This window comes from Ostrea edulis, chromosome 9 (assembly GCF_947568905.1).
Source record: "Ostrea edulis chromosome 9, xbOstEdul1.1, whole genome shotgun sequence".
NCBI lineage: Eukaryota > Metazoa > Mollusca > Bivalvia > Ostreida > Ostreidae > Ostrea > Ostrea edulis.
Window position 1 is genome coordinate 32,999,610 of NC_079172.1, and position 26,764 is coordinate 33,026,373.

The 26,764-nt window shown below is 33.9% G+C and overlaps 2 protein-coding genes across 4 annotated transcripts in view; one reads left to right on the forward strand and one right to left on the reverse strand.

Annotated features, from left to right (window-relative positions):
- LOC125658179 (mucin-2-like) overlaps window positions 1–4,423 on the forward strand; it is a 15,966-nt gene extending 11,543 nt beyond the window's left edge. Inside the window, exons 5-6 of one of the 2 annotated variants that reach the window (XR_007363640.2) lie at window positions 1,464–2,808; window positions 3,093–4,423. Coding sequence is in view for 1 of the 2 variants with exons in the window: in XM_048889344.2 (XP_048745301.2) it covers window positions 1,464–2,515 (1,052 nt within the window). In the remaining variant the exon portion in view is untranslated. Of the gene's footprint in view, window positions 1–1,463 lie in introns of both variants that reach the window. The other variant, XM_048889344.2, reaches the window with a different exon arrangement.
- Window positions 4,356–26,754, reverse strand: LOC125658180 (pantothenate kinase 3-like). Of its 2 annotated transcripts, XM_048889346.2 has the most exons (8): window positions 26,693–26,745; window positions 26,372–26,507; window positions 24,483–24,835; window positions 24,049–24,293; window positions 23,468–23,644; window positions 20,655–20,778; window positions 14,922–15,047; window positions 4,356–8,910 (listed from the first exon to the last, which is right to left on the reverse strand). In XM_048889346.2, the coding sequence occupies exons 2-8, from the start codon at window positions 26,481–26,483 to the stop codon at window positions 8,797–8,799; spliced, it is 1,251 nt and encodes a 416-aa protein (XP_048745303.1). In that variant the 5' UTR covers window positions 26,484–26,507; window positions 26,693–26,745; the 3' UTR covers window positions 4,356–8,796. The 2 variants fall into 2 exon arrangements, with proteins under 2 accessions (XP_048745303.1, XP_048745302.1); XM_048889345.2 differs by having other exon boundaries at window positions 26,372–26,754.
- Window positions 26,755–26,764: the final 10 nt, after the last annotated feature.

Sequence of the window (26,764 nt, forward strand, 5' to 3'; positions counted from 1 at the left end):
CTCCTCCCTCCTGTCAGTACGCTGGTTAAGTCGAACAGCTCCTCCTTCATGTCAGTATGCTGGTTACGTTGTACAGCTCCTCCCTCCTGTCAGTATGCTGGTTAAGTCGTACAGCTCCTCCCTCCTGTCAGTACGATGGTTAAGTTGTAGAGTTCCTCTCTCCTGTCAGTACGCTGGTTAAGTCGTACAGCTCCTCCCTCCTGTCAGCACGCTGGTTAAGTCGAACAGCTCCTCCTTCATGTCAGTATGCTGGTTACGTTGTACAGCTCCTCCCTCCTGTCAGTACGATGGTTAAGTCGTACAGCTCCTCCCTCCTGTCAGTATGCTGGTTAAGTCGTAGAGTTCCTCTCTCCTGTCAGTACGCTGGTTAAGTCGTAGAGTTCCTCTCTCCTGTCAGTACGCTGGTTAAGTCGTACAGCTCCTCCCTCCTGTCAGTACACTGGTTAACTCGTACAGCTCCTCCCTCCTGTCAATACGCTGGTTAAGTCATACAACTCCTCCCTCCTGTCAGTACGCTGGTTAAGTCATAGAGCTCCTCTTTCCTGTCAGTATACTGGTTGAGTCGTACAGCTCCTCCCTCCTCTCAGTACGCTGGTTAAGTCATACAGCTCCTCCCTCCTGTCAGTACGCTGGTTAAGTCGTACAGCTCCTCCCTCCTGTCAGTACGCTGGTTAAGTCGTACAGCTCCTCCCTCCTGTCAGTACGCTGGTTAAGTCGTACAGCTCCTCTTTCCTGTCAGTATACTGGTTGAGTCGTACAGCTCCTCCCTCCTGTCAGTACGCTGGTTAAGTCATACAGCTCCTCCCTCCTGTCAGTACGCTGGTTAAGTTGTACAGCTCCTCCCTCCTGTCAGTACGCTGGTTAAGTCGTAGAGTTCCTCTCTCCTGTCAGTATACTGGTTAAGGCGTACAGCTCCTCTCTCCTGTCAGTATACTGGTTAAGTCATACAGCCCCTCCCTCCTGTCAGTACGCTGGTTAAGTCGTACAGCTCCTCCCTCCTGTCAGTACACTGGTTAAGTCGTGCAGCTCCTCCCTCCTGTCAATACGCTGGTTAAGTCATACAACTCCTCCCTCCTGTCAGTACGCTGGTTAAGTCGTAGAGCTCCTTTCTCCTGTCAGTACACTGGTTAAGTCGTACAGCTCCTCCCTCCTCTCAGTATGCTGGTTAAGTTGTACAGCTCCTCCCTCCTGTCAGTATACTGGTCAAGTCGTACAGCTCCTCCCTCCTGTCAATACGCTTGTCTCCTCTCTGGATCCGCCCTTGCTTACAGGACATTGCATTATCGATCCCTTTTTGTTGAGATATGGAGACTTGGTTAGTTGTAGAGCAGAATCATCACCATCATCTTTGAAATCCAAATAATGAAATTCAGACATTAAACTACAAAAAAAGGAAAGGAGGCTTCTGAAATCTGTTATACATGACTATGTTTTTTAAAAAGAGTTGAAACTTTGTTTCTCAGATACGACTACAACTACCAGACGTACTATTACTACACGACGCACGCCATCGACAACATTCCCAACGATTAGGACGTCAACATCAATTGTGGAACCGGAAACAACATCAGTGGAACCAGACACAACAGGCATGTCTTCTAGCACAGAGGAGTCATATAAGACATCGGTGCAATCAAATTCAACACCTCAAATGGCTATGACAACCCAAAACCTGAGCATGTCAACTCCAACAACATCAGAAATGTTTAGTACTGAATCGGGAAGTACAACGTCAATATCAAAAGAGACTATAACAAGTCAGCCATCAGATTCACTTAATTCAACCACTGAGTCTCCATCAACGAAGCTTACTACTACACAGTCGACATATGAACGGAATAGTACAACACAAACAATAATTGTAACCTCTGGAATTCCTGTAACAACATCACAATCGAGTGCGTCAACACAAGAGCCTACCACAGAAAAACTTGAAGTAGAAACAACAACAAATGAACCAACAACGCAGTCAAATAAAGAAACATCGGAAGGGCCTAAGTTTACTACAGAATCAACACAGGAAAACAGTACTGAAACTCAGTCAAGTTCAACGACAGCAACATTTAGTACGATCAGTCATAAAACGGAGGATCCAAGTACAGCACAAGTTTCACGTACTATGGCTACTACTCCATCACCTACAATCACAGCAGAATCATCTACCATTACAGTAACTTTGGAATCCGTCAATGGAACATCCCAAACCCCTGAATCCCTCACCACAGAATCTCCAACAGCAGTAGTAACAACAGCAGCATCTCCCTTAATAACAACACCAGGATTTCCAACAACAGCAGCATCTTCCATAACGACAACACCAGGATCTCCAACAACAACAGCATCTTCCATAACCACAACACCAGGATCTCCAACAACAACAGCATCTTCCATAACCACAACACCAGGATCTCCAACAACAACAGCATCTTCCATAACCACAACACCAGGATCTCCAACAACAACATCTTCCATAATGACAACAACAACACAAGAATCGCCCACTACAACATTGTAATCTTTCACAACAACAATAGCAACAACATTAAAATCAACAACAAAAGACTCTTCAATACACACAACAGAATCTTCTGATGAAACGACAACTACACATATTCCCATTACAACAACAGTGGCATCAACAACAGAGTCTCTCAGTATAACAACGAAAGTAGATGTATTGGCAACAACCACTGCTAGCCATGGAATACAAACATCAACAACAGCCCAACCATCCACTTCCACCACCACGCCTACAACAGTTTCTTTGACAATCACAAACCCTATAATATTGAATTAGTAGGATTTTTCGTAAGTAAATACCATAATGCATACGGATATTAATACATATATTGTACAAAACTAAAGAAAGTTCACCATTTTTTTTAATCCAAGTTACCTAGAATAAGGAAAGTGTTGGTGTTTTGGGTAAAGAAAACAGGAAAAAAAACATCGATCAATCGACAACAGTTACACATATTATAGAGTGGATGTCTTTCAGTTTTTCTTTGCCAACTTGAACACTGATCCCGAAGCAATAAGCGATGTGACACATAAGATGCTATTCATTTTGATATGAAAATTGTGTTTGATAGGGTACATGTGCTGGTTCCTATAATCACAGGAGTTCAATGGACAATCCTTAACAGAAACAGAAAACGAGGTTATGTTCGAAGAGTGATCCGTCCACGTCAAACACGACGTCATCAACACCAGTGGTTCTTTCAAGACACATCTATGATATATATTCAGCGGTACAATGTTGATATAATATATATGAATTTCACAGAAGGCACAAGATTCGCAATCTACATGTAGAACGAAGCTTTACCAAGTTCTAGAGGTGGAATTTTCCGACCCAACATGAGTAAATAATGGAGAATTTTTTCTCTCACATTTTACACACTGTTTAGTGCTTTAATTCAGTAGCTTTGAAGTCTTGAAAGTTACATTTACTAACATAGTGACGTTACGCCAAACAGCGGAATGTTAATAAAGTTTTAACTTTAACGTTCTGCTGTTTGTGACATAACGTCGCTATGTTACTAAATGTAAAACTTCTGAAGATTTGAAATGAAAGCACTAAAGCTTTACTAAATGTCTTTTTTTTTTTTTTTTTTTTTATCTTTTCACCTATACTTTTACCTATCATTGGGAAAAGTAATGATACGTCAGATATAAAATCTAATTTGCATTGTTCTTAAATGTGTTACCTCTTGCCAAACGTTGATATATTTAGTACAGTTATGTAGCTTAATTTATAGTTTTAGTATTGATATGCATTCTGCATGTAATCAAGCTTGTTTGAAAATGCTTCATCAATACAGATATCATACATGCAGGCTTATTTTCTCTGCTGTTTAATTTTTACTGTAGGAAAACAATTGTGAAATTAAACGTACAATGAATATAATTTTAAAGCTGTGACTTGAAAACTGTATGAAAACAAATAAAGATATGGAAGGTACTTTAAAAATAAATAGAAGTGAATTTAAACATGTGTGCATTATTTTATGTACATGTAATTGAATATGTCAGCTTGAATCAGATACAATGTAGTTGAATATAGTGTTGACTTACCAACAATCAAACAAGATAATCTGTAATGTATATACAATATAGCATGGGGTACCTGATTTAGATGATCTAAAGTAATTGTGTTGTTTTAAAATTTTCCTCCAATAGATATTTCTGCAGGAAACAGGTTGTTACCTTTTACACACAAAGCTAGTAAACTCAGATGTCAAAGAAGCTTTGCAATTAAAATGTTTACTAACAAGTAAATGTTCGATCTACATTTCATAGTGCAATATAATCAGTTTTATCTCATGTATGTATAAATTATATACAAAGATAGCTAAAATTCAGAAGTTTTATTCAGAGAATTTATGTACATGTATCAATAAATAAATGGAATGAAAGCACATCCAAGATTTGTCCTTATATATACTGCATCGGAACAACGGCTGTTTTACATTGAATGTAACAGGACGTGGAACTATAATAATAACATTCAAAATTATAAAAACATACATGTGAACTTAAATAAATAAAAAGTTTGTAAATACACAATAATAATAATATTCTGATTAATATATATATCTATATATTTATATACATTGTAAGTTTGAATAGAATTGGCCTGTCACAATGTTGTTGCATATATTTATAGGCTATATGAGAATAATTAAGATTAGTCCGATACACACACATTAGCCATTCAACTAACGTACTTATTTTATTCATATTGTACACTGTACATACATTGTAAATTCAGCACTACCTTGATAAAAACAGAGAAAGATACAATGAGCTTTTTACTAGAGTATACATCATCTACTTTGTGTATATCTAAAACCAGTATAACACCACTGCAAATATGAAAACGTGCAAGTTTCTAAAATATGAGCAAATTCAGATGACAATACATATTATATGTAATGTGTGTAGAAAATTTGTTCAAACTAGATGTGTTGGAACGACAAGAATGCCATTTGGGACAAATATGTAGGTAAATATCCACAGAGATGTCCTATACAAGTCTAAAACAAAAAATTAATTTTCTGAATGTTCTATTTTTCAATGCCATAAGAGACAAGTAGGCTAAAACTGCATGGAAATACACTTTGGAAAACTGAGAATTCTAGGAAATTTGCAAAGTCCAATGGCCATCATTCTGCTGACAGTGGGTCAATCAGAACAAAACTAAAACCCGATCTGTAACTCGTCAACATACAACTATAACTAATTATCAGATCAACATCTGCAAGCACAGCACACCAAAACAATAAAAAAAACTTAGTCCATTAAATCTATGAAGAAAAATTCTAAGAAATTTTCCAAGGTAACTCTCCTAAAGGTTTATAGTCAAATGGGACATTTCAAGTTAAGATCGATACACTTAATATGTAACTTATCAATTTACAGATAATACTCAAAAAATCAGTTCAGAATTTACAAGACCCGCAAAACCAAGTCTAGTAAGCTATGAAATCAATAGACATCTGATGGCATAAGATCAATAAAACTATAATACAATAAATGACATTGTAACTACATAGAGACAAGTAACACTATATCCTCTTCCTGTGGCAGGGACATAATCAACACTCAACAGAAGAAAAAAAGTTGGAATATTAAGTTCTTCACACCCTTAAGAAGTATATCATATCTGAAGGAAAACCCATGAACATGATGAGGATCTTGCACACAGAGAACACAGTCTAATGAGGATAAGCACACAGTCTGGTGCAGACAAGCACAGTCTGGTGCAGGCAAGCACAGTCTGGTGCAGGCAAGCATACAGTCTGGTGCAGACAAGCACAGTCTGGTGCAGATAAGCACAGTCTGGTGCAGACAAACATACAGTCTGGTGCAGACAAGCACAGTCTGGTGCAATCTGATCATGCGCTCATCCTTTTCCGTAACCGGTAAGAAGACTCGGACGTGGATCGGCGCAAGAATTACATCAAAATGATGCATTTCTTCACCAGAAGCACGCCAGTGGATGAAGTTAAAAGACCAGAACCAAATCCCTGTATAATGTATTATTTACATTTTCACCGCAGATTCAGTTTTGGTATCATTAACGTCTTATTCACTCTAATACATAAACATATAAGTGGAAATTAGAATACGTTAGATATGTATGATATCTTGGATGCATTTGAAAGCTCGCGCTTCATATTGTAACGTACGACTGTGACGTCATAGTTGCATTTGTGTGCACATGGCAACAGACTCTGATGCAAACTCCCCGTCGAGGCCTCATTACGTCACCTACGAATAGACCTCTCCTATGTGACGCACCACAATATACAGATTTGTATATTGTGAGTCCGCGATTATCACGCAGACAAATTACACTAAAGAAGTAGTTCGCAGTTAAAAGTTTGAAGATATTTTAAAATATTAAGAGCATTGATATAAAAGTATGGATTTTATTTTAAACATAAAATGATCAAAAGATCATTAAAAAGTAGGGAGACTCTGTTCAAATTATTGTGTAAAGTAATGAACTTGATGTTTACGTTCTTGTTTTGAAAGTTGTTTACGTTTGACGTTATGTTTTTTCGTCATTCTACAGTGACGTCACAGTATACGCGGCCTAAGAAATCGCTATCCCATAATGCCTAGGTGGAAGAGTTTGGTTTTGTGAGCAAATGAACTCTGGTGGAAGTTTGACTCTGATGGTCTCGATCCACATACGAGGTTCATTTGCGGTTACGGAAATAGCCGAGTAGTTACGATCGAGTCTGGTGCAGATAAGCACACTGCCTCATGCAGACTAGCATACAGTCTGGTGCACACAAGCATACAGTCTGGTGCAGACAAACACAAAGCCCTGGTGCAGACAAGCACACATCACAGTTTGGTGTAGATAAGCACACAGTATGGTATGGAACCTGGAATGTTATAATAAACAGCAGGTAACAGCATGGTTGAATATTATATTAATCTGGTAATAAAATCATCCATCAAATTAATTCAAACAAGTTCTATACTAAAACTTTGACTCAAAAAAGCTGTACTAAGCAGTTACAAGTTGGATGTTCTAAATTGTTTGAAAGAAATGGACTCATTTAATTTATCACAACCACCATATACAGTATATTGTGCAAGAAAATTGTTTGTGTAAGAGTTCAAATATCATATTTAATCCAAAACAAACAAAAATAAAAATACCCCCCCCCCCAAAAAAAAAAATCCAATAAAAAATTCAATAACTGAAAGCATTAAAAAAAAATTCATTACAACTGAACACAAAATCTTTCAATAATGCCTTGTATTTTCCAATGATCATGTACAAATCTAAAAATGAGGAAAGCTGATGAAAATTCTAATACAGGCGCATAATGGTCCCAAAAGTGATTATATGCACTGAATATGATTAATGTACATAGGCCAAATACACCCTGTAATAATAAATATGCACATCTTCAATTGAATGATAAATTCAAATTTAATACAATATATATATTCTGTAATTTTAATGGAAATAATGGTATGATTTCAAGCACATTTAAAATTTGTGTATTAAAATACTATAGTATTCAATACAATGTCACATTTTGTTCTAAAAATGAAGATAAAATAACCTCTTATGGCTAAAATTACTTGTGATCCCCTGTAAACCTCACCCTTCATAAAGCTAATTACTTATACACAAATATTTTTCAAAATAACTATAAAATCACTTATCATCCATTGCTTGTAGTCATACCCTGAATTCCACTCCAAGAAATGATAAGTCGATCTTCATCAACAAAATAATGTACAATCTCTCTATTCCTTAATCTATTAACACTTAAGTGATTTTACATACAATTAATCAAACAGCATCGTCAACATTCATATCCATCTCTATGGCATAAAATCTACAATTTTCATTTTATGTTTAACTTAAATCCCTAGTAAATCAAAACACCATGGGGAATCATTACCCATGTTTTAGCTGTGGTACATGGTGTTAACCATCCAATACAATTACTTGTATATTATAATACTTTATGTTCTTATGATCTGATACATGTATATACAAATCTTGTGGAGATTGGCACTTTTCTAATATAATGAATTTAGAGTTAATGGTGACTATAGGGCTGAAACGATTCACCGAAATATTGACACTGTTCAATATAAACACTCGATTCAATGTTCGATTCATTGCCTTGATTTTTGGTTCCATACATTTATTAAAAACGGGTTCAGTAAAATACATCAGGCTCATGCAGCCTGTACTTAATATTTTTACCTGCATGAGGGGCAAAATAGCGTCGAATAACTTTCAGACTGTTGTTTAATTGCCTTGAGTCTGATAATAATGAACTTTATCAGTTTAAACTATAGATCCAACAGGCATATCTTACCGTTTGGCAGTTTGGGAACACTGCTTTTGAAATTAAGATTTCGAATATTGGTAATTAAATTTTTCTTCAATGTCATTATTGGTTTCTTCTGTAAATTGTATCGTATTGAAGGTATTGATTTATGGCATAAGTATTGCAATATGTATCGTACTGTGGAGGAGGCATATCGTTTCAGCCCAAATAGTGACATATAAAAACTTTTTGCATATCATTTATACTATTTCATATCATCATATGATTAAACATAATGGTTTTCTAATACAGATTACACTGAATTACAATCTGGAATCATTGAAATAAATTATATAATTATGCATAACTTTGAAGACATATCCAATGACATGCAAACATTATATATATATTGTTTGTAATACTCTTAATGATATAATAACCACGATAGCAGGTGCTTGATAATGTTCAATATTCTGTGTTACACAGGATCCCTTTGGGATGCTTCATTGTCAGTTTGCTGAGGTTTGTCAAAGCTTAGTGAACCACTTGACCCAACATACTCCATTAGGCAACCCATAGCACCAAAGTAGCCCTGCAATGATAATGAAACCATCAGACAATCTTATAGCACCAACATAGCCAGGAGAAACTGAGTCCAGTTCATTGGGCCTAAATCAAAATATTTGATTCCAACCCACTATTTTGACTTATAAATAAAAGAAACTATCTATTTTTGCCAAAAATTTATTTGGCGTTTAGAGAACCTTGTAAATTCAATAATGAACAAGAGGTACTGTGAGCAATGCTCACTAAGAATACCCCCTGCTTACCCCAATCTCCCAAAGGGTGTTGTTAATATAGGTATAAATTACCTCTTTCCAGAATGTAAAAATATGGTATGCCTTTGTAGAAGAAAATGGAAGATATAGTCCGAACACAAATCCATGGCATCAACCTATAATTTTGACCTTGAGATCAAAGGTCAAGGTCATAAAGAGGTCATAAATGTAAATGACACATAGTCTCATGGTGATACACCCATGTCTTATGGTATGACTACATGTATGTCAAAGCCCTATAATCAATTTTGACCTTGAGGTCAAAGTTCAAGGTCATGAAGTTATCCGACACATCGTCTCCTGGTGATACACTCATGTATCAAATATGGTATGCCCATGTCAAAGAACAAAGAAGTCATCGCTCTGACACAAATCCATTGTAAAAACCTTTAATTTTGACCTTGAGGTCAAGGGTCAATCTCATATAGAGGTCATGAAAGTACTCGACACATCGTCTCATGGTGATCCACCTGTGTGCCAAATATGGTATGCCTAAGTCAAAGAACAAAGAAGTTATGGCCCGGACACGAATCTGCAGACAGACGGACGGACAGAGTGATTCATATATACCCCCCCAGAACTTCATTCGGGGGGGGGGGGGGGGGGGGGGGGGGTATAATAACAAGACTCCGTATTCAGATTTGAGGATGTTAATGCTGGTTTCATTATTGAATTCATGAAAAAAAAAGTCCAGGAAAAAATTTTCTTTTAGGAAATAACTGACGTATGTCTTCAGATCTGAGGAAGTTGATTCTGGTTTCATGGTCACACATTTTTACAACACATTAATGAAGTCAGTAAAATGTTAAACCAGTCGTTAATGTTTATGTTTGATATGTTTTACAACACATTAATGGAGTCAGTAAAATGTTAAACCAGTCATTAATGTTTATGTTTGATATGTTTTACAACACATTAATGAAGTCATTGCAATAAAATGTTAAACCAGTCGTTAATGTTTATGTTTGATATGTTTTACAACACATTAATGGAGTCAGTAAAATGTTAAACCAGTCATTAATGTTTATGTTTGATATGTTTTACAACACATTAATGGAGTCAGTAAAATGTTAAACCAGTCGTTAATGTTTATGTTTGATATGTTTTACAGCACATTAATGGAGTCAGTAAAATGTTAAACCAGTCGTTAATGTTTATGTTTGATATGTTTTAGAGTAATATACATGTACAGTGTATCCTACAACAAGAAGTCCATGGGCCACATCACTCACTTTCAGAGTCACTTTGGTCCATATATAAAGATTTTCCCTATATATTTGCATGTAAAACTTTGATCCCTATTGTGTCCCCCCCCCCCCCCCCCCCACACACACACACTCGGGCCATGATGTTAACAAACTTGAATCTGCACTATGTCAGGAAGCTTTATGTAAATTTGTACTTCTCTGACCCAGTGGTTCTTGAGAAGATGTGTAAGGCCACAATTTTTTTAATTTATTGGTTCACGGATTTTAAAAATAAAATTTAGGTTCGGTCAGAAGAAATAAAAATAAAAATAAAATAAACATTTTTAATATCTATCGTTGTTTTATTTTCAATAAATCATTAACATTATTTCGTGAGTACAAATAAACAATATTAACATGTGTTTAAAAAATATTAGATAAAAAATTCTTTAGAGTGACTAGTATGTTAATATGAATTTTGAAAAAAAATGCAATTTAAAATTCAGTGTATAACTATATATATGTATCTATGTTACACTTTGGTAGAACATAAGCGGAGAATGTATAAGGTCATATCTCTTTGATGTTGTAAAGTATCCAGTATTTATATAATGTTGTTCAGTAATTTTACTGTATAAGCTCAATAAAGATTTTACATTTACAAATTGTAAATATAAAGAAAAAAAATTAATATAAGCACTAAATTACAATTGTATGTAGTAATTCCATTTTTAATTTCAGAATGTTTATACCCTATGAAATAATTTTTAACCCCATTTTCCCCACATAGACATGCCCATGGAATTATCTACCATCTTTTTGAAAGAAATGTTTCTTGTTTTTCATTTTTATTTGATACTCAAATTCTTTCCACCACTACACAAGGTATACTAATTTACGAGAAATATGCATATTACCTTTCTGAGTTTTATCTGGTCATATTTTTTTTTTTACAGGCGTTCATTATAATATCAAAAGCACCTAACAATTTCTCACACTGTTAGAACTATTCCCTGTTAGGATTTTTGACGGCAGAGATGCACGTACATGTATTCAAATACATTTATTATGACATGTACTGCTCTGGTATAAAGTCACTAGTTAGAATAATCTAACTGTGTCTTGGTACAGGCCCTCACCACACTCAAACCGGGTCCGTAGAACATTATCAATTTAACGATAGAACATCCAGTTTAGTAAAGTCGCTAACAACCGTACCTTCCTCTCATCTTTAAACACCCAAATAGCACTGCATATTGTGTTATGTTAGCAGCAAGAATACTGCCATATGTATGAGAAATATATATTTCTATCAATTCCTTTTTTCCATGATGAAATGCCATCTGGCATCTGTTTCGTCGACAAGAACGATATAGGTATCGTTACTGTCATACATGTTTACATCTGTTTACAGGGTTTTTAAAAATACGGAATAAAGATATTTCGCAAAACGAATAGTGATTACCAAATACAAATCAATACATTTGCGTTTCACAATTTTTTATTCGTAAAATTGAAAATGCATTTTATTTTTATTTTCGATTTGACATGTTGGGTAGAATCGGCGGAATTTAAAAAAAAAGTAGAAATTTGCATTTTATTTTTTTTCCGATTCCCCAGAAATTAGGGTCGGCTGATCCGTAAACCAAGAAATAAAAAAACTGTGGCCTAAAGATTTTCCCTATATATTCGCATGTAAAACTTTCATCCCCTATTGTGACCCCAACCTACCCCAGGGGTCATGACTTTAACAAATTTGAATCTGCACTATGTAAGGAAGCTTTCATGTAAATTTCAGCTCTTCTGACCCACTGGTTCTTGAGAAGAAGATTTTTAAATGACCCCACCATATATTTGCATTCTATAGTGATTATCTCAATCCCCTTTGAAGGGGGCATGGCCCTTCATTTGAACAAAGTTGAAAGCCCTTCACCCAAGGATGCTTTTCCTAAGTTTGGTTGAAATTGGCCCAGTGGTTGTGGAAAAGAAATTGAAAATGTGAAAAGTTTACAGAAAGACGGACGGCGGACAATTGGTAATCAGAAAAGCTCACTTGAGCTTTCAACTCAGGTGAGCTAAAACGTTTACAGAAAGATGGACAGATGACCAACAACGGGTGATCAAAACAGCTCAAGTGAGCTAATAACAAGAGGCCTACAGGCCTTATCGGTCACCTGAATACTAGTGAAAAAGTATCACTACTCCCACAGGCTATAAAATCTAGCAAAAAATTTCCTGTTCTGAATATGTAAGCTAAATTCTAATGTTCAGCAACAGTATGAAACAAGATGTGTTCTTAAAACTTCACTGTCCTAAAAAGTGCATACACTAATGAAAGGCTTTAAACAATAGGTGCATTAACATTAAAACATCAAAATATATGACTAATTTGGACCCATCCTAAAGTCATAACTCTGGGTTGTGAAATTCACCATTTTTGTACATCTTTTTCTGCTATTCCTAAGTACATGTATGCATTCAGATTTTATAAAGTATCAGCAAACTTACATTATCACATAAATACTATATACTAATTTTGGCCCCACCCTGGGGTCAGAACCCCTACTCTGAAGATCATCAAATTTACAATTTTGGTAAAAGACTACCTGCTCTATATCCATTTAATTTCAATTTAGTATCAATAGCACTATAGAAGATGTTATTTAAGTGTTTTACACATAAACACTATATACCAAGTTTGGCCCCACCCTGGGGTCAGAACTCCTACATGTATCCCGGGGATCATGAAATTTACAATTTTGGTAGAGGCCCTCCTGCTCTACATCACTATGTATTTAGTTTTTCTTACATGTGTGTGGTTCTTGAGAAGAAGATTTTTCAAAATTGGTCTATTTTGGACAGTTCTTGCCCCGCCCCTAAGGCCCCAGAGGTGCAGGAATCCTGAAATTTACAATATATGTTCCCCTTGTTCCAAATATCTTTCATACCAAATTTGAGAAGAATTGGAATGATACCTGTAGTTATCAAGAAGAAGTTAAAAATGTCTGTTGTTCACACATTCAATAACTGAACATTTTGGCCCCAACCTGATACCAAAACCCCTACCCCTGGGATCATCAAATTTACAATTTTGGTAGAGGACTACCTGTTCTTTCTAAATATCTATTTACTTTCAATTTAGTATCAATATAGCTGCAGAACTGTAGCTCTCTGAAAAAATATTGTGACGTCAGAATATTTTTTCAGAGAGCTACCTACTGCAGTTCTGCAGCTACTTGGTATACTTCATGCATTACATTTTGCCTAAGATACGCAGTATTTAATGTCTTAATACATGAGTATATACAATGTATGTGAAGAAAAGATAAGTCTATAGTAGTTATCAATTTAGCAACATCAAGAATTGACAGGTGTACATGACTTCAAAATTTACGAGCACAGTCGTTAAAATTTGGATTACATGCAATTAAAAACATCCCAGAAAGCTACCTAGGAGTCAAGATAGATGCATTAAACAAACAAGAGTACCACAAACGGTACATAATACACTCATGAAAAGCTAATATAGGGTGTTTTTCTTACACCATGATTTGTAGAACTAGACTATCAGCAATCATCAGGGTGTGACACACTTTCTTTGCATAAAAAAAAAGACAAATCATGTACTCTCTATGTAATATTTTCAATTGGCATAAGATAGAGACAAATGATACAAAAATTTCAAATTTGGGGAAAGGACTAAATACATTTATTGACAATGTCTTTCATAAATATATATTATTATAGGTGTAAAATAATCAGAAATCATGAATGTGCATTGAAATGTAGCATCGTTTTTAATTTTTAAATTAAAGGTCTAGGAAAAACTTGAAAATGATAATTCAGAGGGAGTGGGGGTGGGGTGGGGTGTGTGTAATATTTATTAACTGAAACTGCTTCATTTTAATTGTACATGTACCAGTGCTCGTTCTTTGCTACATGTAGGGGCATGTATAAGGGTTGAATTCATAACTGCAGGCTCTTACATTCTTCTCTCATTCAGAAAGTTTACTTTCACTCTTACACACGCGTTCCTTTTTCCTTGCTATGGAGATCGATCCTTTTACTTTGGTGTTCCGAATGACAGTGAACGGTGAACGCACAGTTTGTGAATGCAAAACTGTAAATGGAGAGCGCACAGTGAACGCATGGAGAGCGCAAACTTAGCAAGTGGAAAAATGGTAAAGTAGAATATTTCAGGGACTGTATTTGCATTACATACATGACTTCATTAAGATTTTCATGTAAAATTACCTCCATGTGTATTCCTCCCATAGTTCAATATGTGATTTGTGGATGATACTGACCTTGTGTAATTAAACCCTACGTGTGGTATACGTTTAGCGTATAGGAAATGTGCATAACTAACAACACACCGACATATCCGCATTTACAGTATATGCATGGCCATTAAATTTGACATCTGTCAATGAAAGGGTTCTACGATATCAAGTGGACAACACACACTTAGTCTTGATCTACCAACCGACAGGTACAAATCAGTATGTCTCCTCTCCTTTCATAAACATGAAAATAAATTGATTCATTAATGTTATCATCAATTAATATATTTTTACCTCATGTTCCAAGAACAGGGCTTTCAAAGCGCCATTCGACCAATAGTCCATTGCCGTGGCCAGGAGTTTCATGGAAATTGTGTTCACACGTAGAAAGTTTCCCACAAATACTACCCTCTCTAAACCCTGAAATCCAGACATTAGCTCAATTAAATGGAGACAATACTACTCTCTCTAAACTCTAACAAGTGGATTAAAAAGAGGCAATATTAATACTACCCTCTTTGACACCTGAAATGCAGACATTAATTAGATTAAATGGAGTCAATACTGTAAATCATCTACTGGTAGTGCTTAATAGATGTAACAAGAAAGTTGGAACATAAGACGCAAGATTTCTACAGTAATCTAGGTGCACGAGGAACTTAAAAAAAATTGTGTCATATCCACATCCTTCTCTATACATTCTGATAATAGAGAGCAAACTTGTGATCCAGGATAGAAGAACTGGTCAACAGATTCCCATACAATTATAGTGTACTTCACCTTAAAGCATAATGATTTTAGATGTAGTTTTACCATTTATTTGTTATACGTCTTCGATCCACAAACTCAAAACGTGTAAAATGTCTAATACTCTTCAAGAATTTTGTTGATCTAAATCAAACAAGAGCAATGCTCACGCTACAAAATATACACATCCAAAATACATGACAATCATATTCAATAAAGCAGTAGTAATGAGAGCAAGGATATCATTCTGAAAATGGTCAAACAATGACTCAGACACGGCTCGCTTTTCTAACCTTTTCTCCAATATATGTGATGTCAGTTTTAAGATGGCTTTGTCAAGTATCCATTAATAGAAGAAAGATTTCATTCTACAAAGCATAACTTGAGAAGAACAAATATTTATTAATTAATTACTTTTCAAAATATTATATTTGGCAACAAAACCATGGGGAACATGTACAGCAAGTTTGATGACCCTAGTCTGATTCGAACTGTTTTCCTTCATGATTACCAACGAAAGTATGAGAAACAACAGGCAACTTCCTCTCACCAGAGGGGACATGTACCAGGTTTGATTATCCTAGCCTTATTAGTATCTTATCCTTCAAATCTGATGGATGAACAGACAGACAACAGACACACAGAAACAATGCATTACGATACCATATTAACTCATCTATAGTGGTTGAATCTGTACTGTAAAAGTGCATGGTTATTTACACATTTTCCACATCCAACATTATGTATGGGGGAAAAATATGCAATAACTACATGTAAATACGATATATATTATATCAAATATTTATAACTATACGAGTGTGGGAAATTTACACGCTTTTTAAGCGACCGCGTAATTAGTGTAAATTTCTTTGACCTTTTGACCTCAAAATCGATAGGGAACATCTTCGTCCCCTCTATGATATGGTGACTGTAGATGAAAAGGATAACGCTTAAGAGCCCAAAACCATATTGCTACTTCGATGTCCAGTGCACTTGATCTTTGACCTTTTGACCCCAAAATCGATAGGGAACATCTTCGTCCCATGGGTAGTCCATACGTATGATATGGTGACTGTAGGTGGAAAGGATAATGCTTTAGAGCCCGGAAACCATTGCTTCTACAGACGGACAGATAGACGGACAACCCGATTCCACTAATAATGGGTATACCCCGGCCCTCCTACAACTTTGTTGCGGGGGGTATAATTACTCTATTGTGACTTAAGGTATCACTACAGGCCCTTGGAACATCTCGGTCCCCTTGATATATATAAATAATAGAGATCATAATAATATCAATATACAGTGTTGTATTCATGTTATACCCATTCTATATATCTATTATTCTATATATCTAGCTATAATTCTATATATCTATTATTCTATATATCTATTATTCTATATAATATCTATCATTCTATATATCTATCATTCTATATATCTATTATTCTATATATCTATTATTCTATATAATATCTATCATTCTATATATCTATATTCTATCTATATCTATTATTCTATATATCTATCATTCTATATATCTATTATTCTATATATCTATCATTCTATATATCTATCATTCTATATATCTATTATTCTATATATCTATTATTCTATATAATATCTATCATTCTATATATCTATCATTCTATATATCTATATTCTATATATATCTATTATTCTATATATCTATCATTCTATATATCTATCATTCTATATATCTATCATTCTATATATCTATATTCTATATATATCTATCATTCTATATATCTATTATTCTATATATCTATCATTCTATATATCTATTATTCTATATATCTATTATTCTATATATCTATATTCTATATATCTATCATTCTATATATCTATCATTCTATATATCTATATTCTATATATATCTATTATTCTATATATCTATCATTCTATATATCTATCATTCTATATATCTATCATTCTATATATCTATATTCTATATAATATCTATCATTCTATATATCTATCATTCTATATATCTATCATTCTATATATCTATATTCTATATAATATCTATCATTCTATATATCTATTATTCTATATATCTATATTCTATATATCTATTATTCTATATATCTATCATTCTATATATCTATTATTCTATACATCTATATTCTATATATATCTATCATTCTATATATCTATCATTCTATATATCTATTATTGTATATATCTATTATTCTATATATATCTATTATTCTATATATCTATCATTCTATATATCTATATTCTATATATATCTATTATTCTATATATCTATCATTCTATATATCTATATTCTATATATCTATCATTCTATATATCTATCATTCTATATATCTATTATTCTATATATCTATCATTCTATATATCTATATTCTATCTATATCTATTATTCTATATATCTATCATTCTATATATCTATTATTCTATATATATCTATTATTCTATATATCTATCATTCTATATATCTATATTCTATATATCTATCATTCTATATATCTATCATTCTATATATCAATCATTCTATATATCTATTATTCTATATATATCTATTATTCTATATATCTATTATTCTATATATCTATCATTCTATATATCTATCATTCTATATATATCTATTATTCTATATATATCTATTATTCTATATATCTATCATTCTATATATCTATTATTCTATATATATCTATTATTCTATATATCTATCATTCTATATATCTATATTCTATATATCTATCATTCTATATATATCTATCATTCTATATATCAATCATTCTATATATATCTATTATTCTATATATCTATTATTCTATATATCTATATTCTATATATATCTATCATTCTATATATCTATTATTCTATATATCTATTATTCTATATATCTATCATTCTATATATCTATATTCTATATATATCTATTATTCTATATATCTATCATTCTATATATCTATTATTCTATATATATCTATTATTCTATATATCTATTATTCTATATATCTATTATTCTATATATATCTATTATTCTATATATCTATTATTCTATATATCTATCATTCTATATATCTATTATTCTATATATCTATCATTCTATATATCTATTATTCTATATATATCTATCATTCTATATATCAATCATTCTATATATCTATTATTCTATATATATCTATTATTCTATATATCTATTATTCTATATATCTATCATTCTATATATCTATATTCTATATATATCTATCATTCTATATATCTATTATTCTATATATCTATTATTCTATATATCTATTATTCTATATATCTATCATTCTATATATCTATATTCTATATATATCTATCATTCTATATATCTATATTCTATATATATCTATCATTCTATATATCTATCATTCTATATATCTATTATTCTATATATCTATCATTCTATATATCTATATTCTATATATCTATCATTCTATATATCTATCATTCTATATATCTATATTCTATATATATCTATTATTCTATATATCTATCATTCTATATATCTATATTCTATATATATCTATCATTCTATATATCTATTATTCTATATATCTATCATTCTATATATCTATCATTCTATATATCTATTATTCTATATATCTATCATTCTATATATCTATATTCTATATATATCTATCATTCTATATATCTATTATTCTATATATCTATCATTCTATATATCTATCATTCTATATATCTATTATTCTATATATCTATTATTCTATATATCTAGCTATCATTCTATATATCTATTATTCTATATATCTATTATTCTATATATCTATATTCTATATATATCTATTATTCTATATATCTATCATTCTATATATCTATCATTCTATATATCTATCATTCTATATATCTATTATTATGACTAAGTTTCATTCACTGTAGCAGATTTAATTTCACCGTCTTTTTATCGAAATCAATTTTCATGCAGTGTGTGTTAAATTCATGCCATTGGTCATGCAATCTATTTAATTGTCATGGTTAGGTTATATTTAATGCTATTTTAAATTCAAGGTTTTGAATTGCAGTGATAACATGGGTGTACACAGCATTATTTCATGGGTTTATTTTTTGTGCTCAACAGATATTTCTCTTCTTTGTGGTTAAAAAATTCAAGGATTTGTTTTCAGCACATTTTCATATTGTTTAAGTACTGTATATATATATAGCCTGGACTCAAGACCATAAACTGAGAATAGTCTAAATTTCAAATCCAGCTAGCTTTCGAAACATTTTTCATAAACAAATAAAATTTTCCAGACATGTTTGCATTTGAATTTTTTTTTTATAAACCTGCAGTTTTTTTTTTAAACATCTGTGCTAGATAAATCTTAAGATATAACTTATCAAAATTTTGACTTAAGTCTATTCTCAGTTTATGGTCTTGGGGCCTGATCATTTTCACTTTTCTGAATGAAAATCTCTTCATTCTATATGAACACCCATTCTCTGTAACCATACCTCGGTTACGCTATGGAGTCGAGTCAACAAGTTTGAAAATAATGTGAATTTTCTCATTTTATTTCAAGAAAGCTATGAAGACCAATATCTGTATACCTGAACTTCAGTTATCATAGCAATGGTACTTATTGTATACAAATTATATATGCAAAACATTTTTTTTTTCAATTCTGGCATTGAAGACCCTCTAAATATCATTAACTGTTCAATGGTATCACAGATACAAGTTTGGTCATAACCAAATATGATCACAATTGCACCCTTGAATTCATTTCTAATAAAATTTGCTTTCAATAAAAGTATTTAATATGTGTGCATTATAAATTGAAAAAGCGAGCCTTTATGTCAGTTTGAAATTTGTGTCTGTTTGTTTTTTATATGGTAATGCTTGTGAGCAGCAAAAAGTCACAAAGGCTAAAAGTAGCTCATAAACACTAGTTTCCAAAGTTTTTGATTCATTGTCATGGCAACCATAGGAGAGAATGGTTGTTTAATATTCACAAATTTTATTTCCATATTTAATTCATGTTAAAATGATTTTCCTTTCACAGTCATTTCAGTTTCATAGATTTATCCCTCAGTGATAATCAAACTGCAGTGACAAAACAAAAGGCTGCATAAAGAAACACTAGACAATGGGCTGGAAAACCATTGCTTATTGACTTAGAACAACTGCATTTGGGGACAAATTCTTATTAAACCTACCCGAGTCTGAGCATACATCCGAGCAATGGAGCCTAAGTTATTGGTCAGTGTAATCAGCATTGTTCTTATTAAACATACCTGAGTCTGAGCACACATCCGAGCAATGGAGCCTATGTTATTGGTCAGTGTAATCAGCGTTGTTCGAGCTAGATCCTCTTTACTAGCTTTCTCCCTTTTCTCAGCTTGATTCATGTGTCCAAAGCTGAAAATAAGTTACATGTACATTGTATAAAGATATTATATGCATTTCAAAGTATTTCATAATACTCGTTTAAAGATTTCAATGATAGCTAAACTTGAAGGTAATTCTTATCCATGTTCAATAAGATTTGAGCATTAAGGACTGACACAACTTTCCTCAAGAATATATGATTTTCATGACATTTCAGACACAATTCAGTCTTATTCTACCTCGATCCTTTCTACAAAAAATATTGGGGTATATTACCATGTCTGTTTTAGAGTTAGCATATTTTGATAGTTCCTGATTGTTGCAAGTAAAAATGTGAAGCAAGATCGTACGCATCACAATAAGTGTATAAAGAGACTAAATACTGTAGCAAAGAAGGAGTGATTTTGTTTTTGAATAATTGGGTATCGAACCCAAGATCTTTATAATACTAAATAGGTGATATATCCACTGAGCTGCCCAGGCCGACATACATAGTAGGGTAAAATTACTACATGTATAAGTAATAAAAAAAACTTAAATTCTTTTTTGGAAATCATACAAGAACTCTTCATATCAAGGAGATGAAAAAATAATTTTAAAGAAATTGTTAGAAATGTCAAATCCTTAAATGTAGTGTTCACAGCTAAGTATTCTAAGTCACTGGTCCAGAGGATGACAGCTTAGTATTCTAAGTCACTGGTCCAGAGGATGACAGCTTAGTATTCTAAGTCACTGGTCCAGAGGATGACAGCTTAGTATTCTAAGTCACTGGTCCAGAGGATGACAGCTTAGTATTCTAAGTCACTGGTCCAGAGGATGACAGCTTAGTATTCTAAGTCACTGGTCCAGAGGATGACAGCTTAGTATTCTAAGTCACTGGTCCAGAGGATGACAGCTTAGTATTCTAAGTCACTGGTCCAGAGGATGACAGCTTAGTATTCTAAGTCACTGGTCCAGAGGATGACAGCTTAGTATTCTAAGTCACTGGTCCAGAGGATGAGTACCCAAGCAACGTTACTGGTCCTCTACCAGATTTCTCTGTCTCTCTTGTGACTAAAGATTGTAATCTATATGTAATTTTATTATCAAACTAGATGTGTCAGCACGACACGAATGCCCCTGCTTGCAGTAAAGTCAAATGTAGGAAAGGACTTATATAGGGCAGTGGCTGCTGTCCAACCCTATTATGAATTACCAAAATAAAATATTGTTTAAAATAAATGTAGGAAATCCTTCGAATTATACACGTAGCATTGAATGTGGCATTCACATCAACGAACAGGAACAAAACTCATACTTGATCTGTAACTCATCAATATACACCTGCATACCAAAAATCAGTTCAATATCTCAAGGCGTTTAGAAAATAAGTTCTGAAAACTGGGTGTCTTGGAAGGACAGAAGGATGGACAAGGGTAAAACTAAATGCCCCGATCACTTTGTGTCAGGGGCATAAAAAATATTAAAATGAAGTTCAGATGAATGATTTAGATTTATTCAGAAATATTAGACAGTGATAAATCAGAGTCATAATGAGGAAAATCGGTCATCCTCCTCACCTGCTTTCTATAAATTTCTACAACACCAGTATGAGTGTAAGCCTCCTCAGTCATTCATAATTCATAATAATTCATAATTCTCTAAGGAATTTTCCAAATGTCATTTCTATTTCATGATTTCAAATTTTACCTTTTTAACCTGGTCTAGGTGAAGGTATGGGTTTATAAATACCACACATGATTTTCTACTAGCATAACAAATTGCCCATGTTTCAAATTTATCCATCCTACAAATTATTTGTCAGATTTGGGCCGACAAACAGGTATTACAGTCACACACACTGATCAAAACAGACATTACAGTCACACACACTGATCAAAACAGGCATTACAGTCACACACACTGATCAAAACAGGCATTACAGTCACACACACTGATCAAAACAGGCATTACAGTCACACACACTGATCAAAACAGGCATTACAGTCACACATACTGATCAAAACGGACATTACAGTCACACACACTGATCAAAACAGACATTACAGTCACACACACTGATCAAAACAGACATTACAGTCACACACACTGATCAAAACAGGCATTACAGTCACACACACTGATCAAAACAGACATTACAGTCACACACACTGATCAAAACAGGCATTACAGTCACACACACTGATCAAAACAGACATTACAGTCACACACACTGATCAAAACAGACATTACAGTCACACACACTGATCAAAACAGGCATTACAGTCACACACACTGATCAAAACGGACATTACAGTCACACACACTGATCAAAACAGGCATTACAGTCACACACACTGATCAAAACAGGCATTACAGTCACACACACTGATCAAAACAGACATTACAGTCACACACACTGATCAAAACAGACATTACAGTCACACACACTGATCAAAACAGACATTACAGTCACACACACTGATCAAAACAGGCATTACAGTCACACACACTGATCAAAACGGACATTACAGTCACACACACTGATCAAAACAGACATTACAGTCACACACACTGATCAAAACAGACATTACAGTCACACACACTGATCAAAACAGGCATTACAGTCACACACACTGATCAAAACAGACATTACAGTCACACACACTGATCAAAACAGACATTACAGTCACACACTGAACACCTCAAAATAAAGGCAAGACAAATAACATAAGTGTACCTGCTGGCCACGGTGTCGCCGCTCAGTTTGAACTTCTCGTAATCGCCCCCATAGATATCCCTCACAAGTTTATCCACTTTCTTGTTGTCACCTCGAGATGCCAGGTCGATTGCCTCCTCAAATGTTTGACATCCGGTCAATAAACAGCACAACCCCAGGAAGGTGCCTCCTCCTAAACTGTAAAAATCATCATCTCAACTTAATTACTGGAAATATCCGGATATACATGTCAGTACATCGTGTAAATTAATTCTATGTGACTAAATGTTTATTCTATTTCTACAAATTCGGTCATATTAATGTATTACAGTAAATCATTGTCATAAACGAACATCCAGAAGCAGTTTGCTACATTACCAAACTTCATTTATCAAATACAATTTTTGTTATTTTCCTCTCATTAGGGAATATATATATATATAATTTCGTGATAAGCATGAATTCGCTATATCAATGATGTAGCCCCCCCCCCCCCCCCCCCCCCCCCCCCACCCCCCCCGAAAAAAAGGGAGAGGGCTATATTATTGCAGCTAGTTATAAGCATGTTTTACTGTAGTCTCAAACATTCTCCAAATACTAACCTTGTTCCGCTGACTCTCTGGTAATTATTTGGTCCATGGACAGTCAAGATGCTAACTCCTGATCCTATATTCACGATCAAATAAGGGTAAGGGTCTCTAAAGTCAAATGGGACTTTTTGGCATTTATCAGGGTCCTCTGGGTACTTCCAATAGTAACACTCTTTTTCATTGTGTCTGTCTATGTAGTGTACTCCTTTCAAAAGACACTCTAGTTCATCAAACTTATGAAGACGAAGGCCTACTGCCTGAAAAGGATAAATTTGTTATGTACATTAAATATGAGTTGCCTGATTCATACACATACATGTAAACCAATACTACAGTCAATCCTATTGACATAATATCTTTTATACACGATGTCAACCTGCAGAGGTATCAGGGGTATACAGATGTGTTGGAAACTCTATGTATAGCAGTTATAATTCTTATGTAACCTTTATAAAGTCTTCTTCAAATTTGTATGCTCCTCCTCCTGTTGCACAAATCTCTGTCACTAAAGTGTTAAAGTGTTTAGCTTTGCACAAGTCTATGAACCCCTCCATGCTACTGGTTGGAAACCGAATAAAATGCAAACTTCCCCTGCGTCCCCCAATCAATTGGTCCTTCATTACTAGATGAACATCTCGTATCCCTGAGGTCCCATATGCCGTGTTTCCTACCAAATACTTTCGTATAGTTTTGGCCGTCTCTTTCTCCTGTTCCTCCTCCAGCTCTGTAAAGTCTTTTGGCTCAAAGTAGATCAACTTGGTAAGTGTGCCACCAATGTCTAGACCAAACCAAGGCATGCCTAAAAATTCAACAAGGATTAAATGTTACTATTATACCTCAGTATGAGAATTCTATACAACGCGTAATCTGATTGGTTTAGACAGTCATGTACCAGGGATGACAAAACTTCACATCTCCCTCTCAAACATCATATCTCCCCATCATATTTCATCCCTTGAGCAGCCTCGTGTATTTTCCATAAATTTAGCGTCAAGGTAGACAAAGTTTATTGTGATGTCACAATTTAAATCCGAGTCATTGTACTTTCATAGTTCGTAAGGCACAAAATATGTGGGTCTCTGATGCACAGTTAAATTGCCTGGTTTTGATTGATACAAAAACAAACAAGTAAATCAGCATTCAAGGAGCTAGAACGGAAATACAAAAAGTGGTTATCATATGACTGTATTTCGTTGTTTGTACCTTCTAGTACGTTGACGGTGTGGTGTTACCGTTAGGGCGATCTCAGCTACATACATGTATAGATGAGTGGACTCTAATTTCAAATGCACTTATGTAGTCTTGCTTTGTTTCGGAATAATAAACAATTTATTGCATGAATGTTCGGGAGATATGATGATTTATTCACCCAAGCGTTGCCCTCGGGGAATATGATTTTTCTTGGGTGAATAAATCTTCATATCTAACTCCCTATCAGGCAATAAATATATAATATCAAAGTGAAGATCAAACAAGCGATACCTGAGCCAGCAAGCTCATATACAGAAAATAATGACTTTACAATGATCCAAGACCAACAATTGCACCCCAAACAGGGGAGGGGCCAAGGTCTGGATCAATCTGAATCTACATTATGTGAGGATGACTGCATGTTATTTAGTGACGTCACAATGTATTGTTTACGCCATAAAACATATTATCTAAAGCTTATAAATGGTTCTAAAGTTTTAATAGATTGTTCATAATATGTTTTACGGCATGACCGTGTTTGAGGGCGAAGCAAAAAAGTTTTGGCATTAGTATCTATATCCAAAACAGGACAAAAACAACCTGAAGTTAGCACGCGGACGGAGCTGTATCAAAGCATCCTAATTTTGGACATTTGATCCGTCTATATATTGAACGCGGGAAATATAACGCAATTGATGTAAACAGTACATTGTGACGTCATATTCAGCCTCGTAATTTAGCAAATTTACAAACATAGCGTTTGAACCACAACAACAAACATGGCGTTAATGGTGGAGTGATTATATATGATTAAGAAAATAAGATTTACATGATTTTACGAATTTTATGTAACATCTCAGAATGACGTGAACTAGGGTAGACGAGATTCAAAATGGAGAAATACATGTCCACGCGATAGTATTCGAATCGACGCCATTAGTACCAAAATTTTCAAGTTCCAAAGGTATGGTTTAATTTTTCATTGTTTTCCTATATTTTCCCTTTAAACATGTATAAATGTGTTACCTATAGGGAGAGCTCCGCTCTCACGGCCCTTTGGGCCGTGAGAGGGCTTTGCCCTGTATTAACACTGCATTGTGAACATATCTTTTAATTAACTTTTACAGGCTGTACATGTACTTACATGGTTTTTGTCTGTCCTTGGGACTGAGGAGGTCATAATCAATGTCTCCGTTCTCTACACATTCAACAGTTAATGGGCCATGTTTTGATGGGCCATTATTTTCGTACTCCATCCTTCTGACAGCAATCAATCCATGCTATAATGAGTACAGCTTAAAAACCTTTTGTTTGTCCACTAGAGTTTCAACTTTCTCAAAGGTCATTCATTTACATCCGTCCAGAACAACAATTAAATTAAACGTTAAATTAAGTCGATAGTTTATGTCACATACTGAATTCCTTAGGATTATTATTATCATAAAAAAATTGCATTAAGCCCTACTATTTTTTTGCTGACAGCGACATAATAATGCTTTTTAGAACGCAGGAAGTGCATTACGCACTGAAATAGTCA